Source organism: Centruroides sculpturatus, unplaced genomic scaffold (assembly GCF_000671375.1).
Source record: "Centruroides sculpturatus isolate CEXI.00-Female unplaced genomic scaffold, Cexi_2.0 scaffold2627, whole genome shotgun sequence".
Lineage (NCBI taxonomy): Eukaryota > Metazoa > Arthropoda > Arachnida > Scorpiones > Buthidae > Centruroides > Centruroides sculpturatus.
The window spans coordinates 14006-16049 of NW_019386715.1; the positions used below are offsets into that span (position 1 = coordinate 14006).

The 2044-nt window shown below is 26.6% G+C and overlaps 1 protein-coding gene across 1 annotated transcript in view; it reads left to right on the forward strand.

Annotated features, from left to right (window-relative positions):
* LOC111615650 (pre-mRNA-splicing factor SLU7-like) overlaps positions 1-1108 on the forward strand; it is a gene marked incomplete at its 3' end in the record, with an annotated part of 13166 nt that extends 12058 nt beyond the window's left edge. Inside the window, exon 2 of the mRNA XM_023357073.1 lies at positions 810-1108. Coding sequence (XP_023212841.1) covers positions 810-1108 — 299 coding nt within the window. The remainder of the gene's footprint in view (positions 1-809) is intronic.
* Between the last annotated feature and the right edge of the window lie 936 nt (positions 1109-2044).

Genomic DNA, 2044 nt, shown 5'->3' on the forward strand with positions numbered 1-2044 from the left:
TGTGTTAGTAAATAACCAAATCTAACTTTTTAGTTTGTCCAAGGTTGCAGAAGAAAGGAAGGCAACTGTAGCTAAATCAATGATAGATTGAGGCATGTTAAATGTTAAAAATCAACTGTTTCATGTTACGTATAAAAGTTACAAAAATTTCTAAGCCATGAAGTTAAAAATTTAAAATATATAACACTATAGATTGTTTGAATATTACATGGAAAATACAAGTTTATTCTATCTCTTGGTATAATTTTCTGTAACAGCTTGTTTCTTGTATAAATCTGTAATAAAATCCAAAAAATCATTCGTTAAAAACATTAATTTTATTTAATTAAAACAGAACAGAATTTTCAGTTTTTGAAAAATGATTTTATAATCATTTATGAAGAATAGAGGCAATAAAATAAAATGATTAAGACAGCAAATAAGGCATTTCTTTTCGTTTTCTTCAGGTCACTACCAGTATTTTCTGACATATTTAGCAATTTCTGAACTAGATAGCATTACAAACATTAAACAAATTTAAAATAAAAATGGTAATATATAATAAAAAGCAATTATTTTTAGATTTAATTAATTTTATATTCTGTACAGTCAAATTAAAAAATCTCGTAAATATATAAATATGTAGAGTACTATATAATTAATTATTAATGCTATTGCAAGGATCATTTAAATATTTAAATTATTTAAGATTAATACTTCATTTTAAAACATGTATTGACACAAGAATTTCTGACAAGTATTTTAAAGTTATTTTATTAATTACAAAAAAGCTCTGAAGTTTAATTTATAAACATTTATAATTTTTCTAGTGTTTGCTTGGGAAGCATATAGAAAAAACGTGGACGTCCACCTCCAGTCTGAACCTACAAGGGCTGAACTTTTGTATAAGGAGTTCGAAGTTAAAAAACAGGAATCTAAATGTAGAATAAAAGAAAATATTCTTGACAAATATGGTGGAGGTGAACATTTGCAAGTCCCTCCAAAGGAACTCATCTTTGGGCAATCGGAGGATTATGTAGAATATTCTCGGCATGGTGTCATTTTGAAAGGAACTGAGAAACCGGTAGTTCGATCTAAATATGAAGATGTTTTTATCAATAATCATACGGTAAGTAGGTCTGTTTTATATTTCAAATTACAGAAATACCTTTTACTTTTTCGTATAGAAAATTAAAATAAAATGTATCTGGAAATATTTTAAAATCATCTAATTAAATTATTGTTCATATATAGGCCTATACAAATTTCTTCTACAATTCATATCATCTTCAGCTCCTTTAACGATCTTCTTTAAATGATTTCGAAATGTTATTGGACTTCTTTGGATAAATTTAATTCATCACGTAGAACGTCTTTCCTCTTTTCATTCTCAAGTTTAATTTGTATCTTGTCTAAATTTCGGTCTTTGTTAGTTCCTTCTATAAACTAAACGTGAGGAAAGGAGCATGAACCATGATTTTTCACATAATTAGATAATTAAACAAGAACCTATTGTGCATGTANTAATAGGTCACCTTTTTATTGACATATTTAAAAAACCGTATTGTAAATTATTTTCGATTAAATCGAATTTCTATGTTTAGCAAAGATATTATCTAAATCCTTTCAAAAATTGAATTTCGAGAAAATAATCCCATTCGATTCACCGTTACAAATCACTCTACGTCACAGTTGTTGTCGAAGAGCTTATCACCAGCATTTATTGCAGAAAATCATAAAATACTCTTTGTAAGGTGATTAGTGTCAATTTGTCATCTCAAACTTTGAAGCTATTAGCAATTTATCTGGCATTCAAACATCACCAACTTAACAATACGACCTGACAATGCCAACTGATCTCAAACGTCTTGCAATTTATTTAATTATCAGTTAATCAAGCATAATCAGTTAGACAGTGGCATAAAATATCAATTTTACCTTATTTATTTTCATTATAAACATGTGAAAATAGAAAACAATAAATTTCTACTTTAAAAGCTACAAGAAATTATTCATTTTATTGATCATATGTAAATTTACTAATTTAATAAGCAGTCATGTTGAA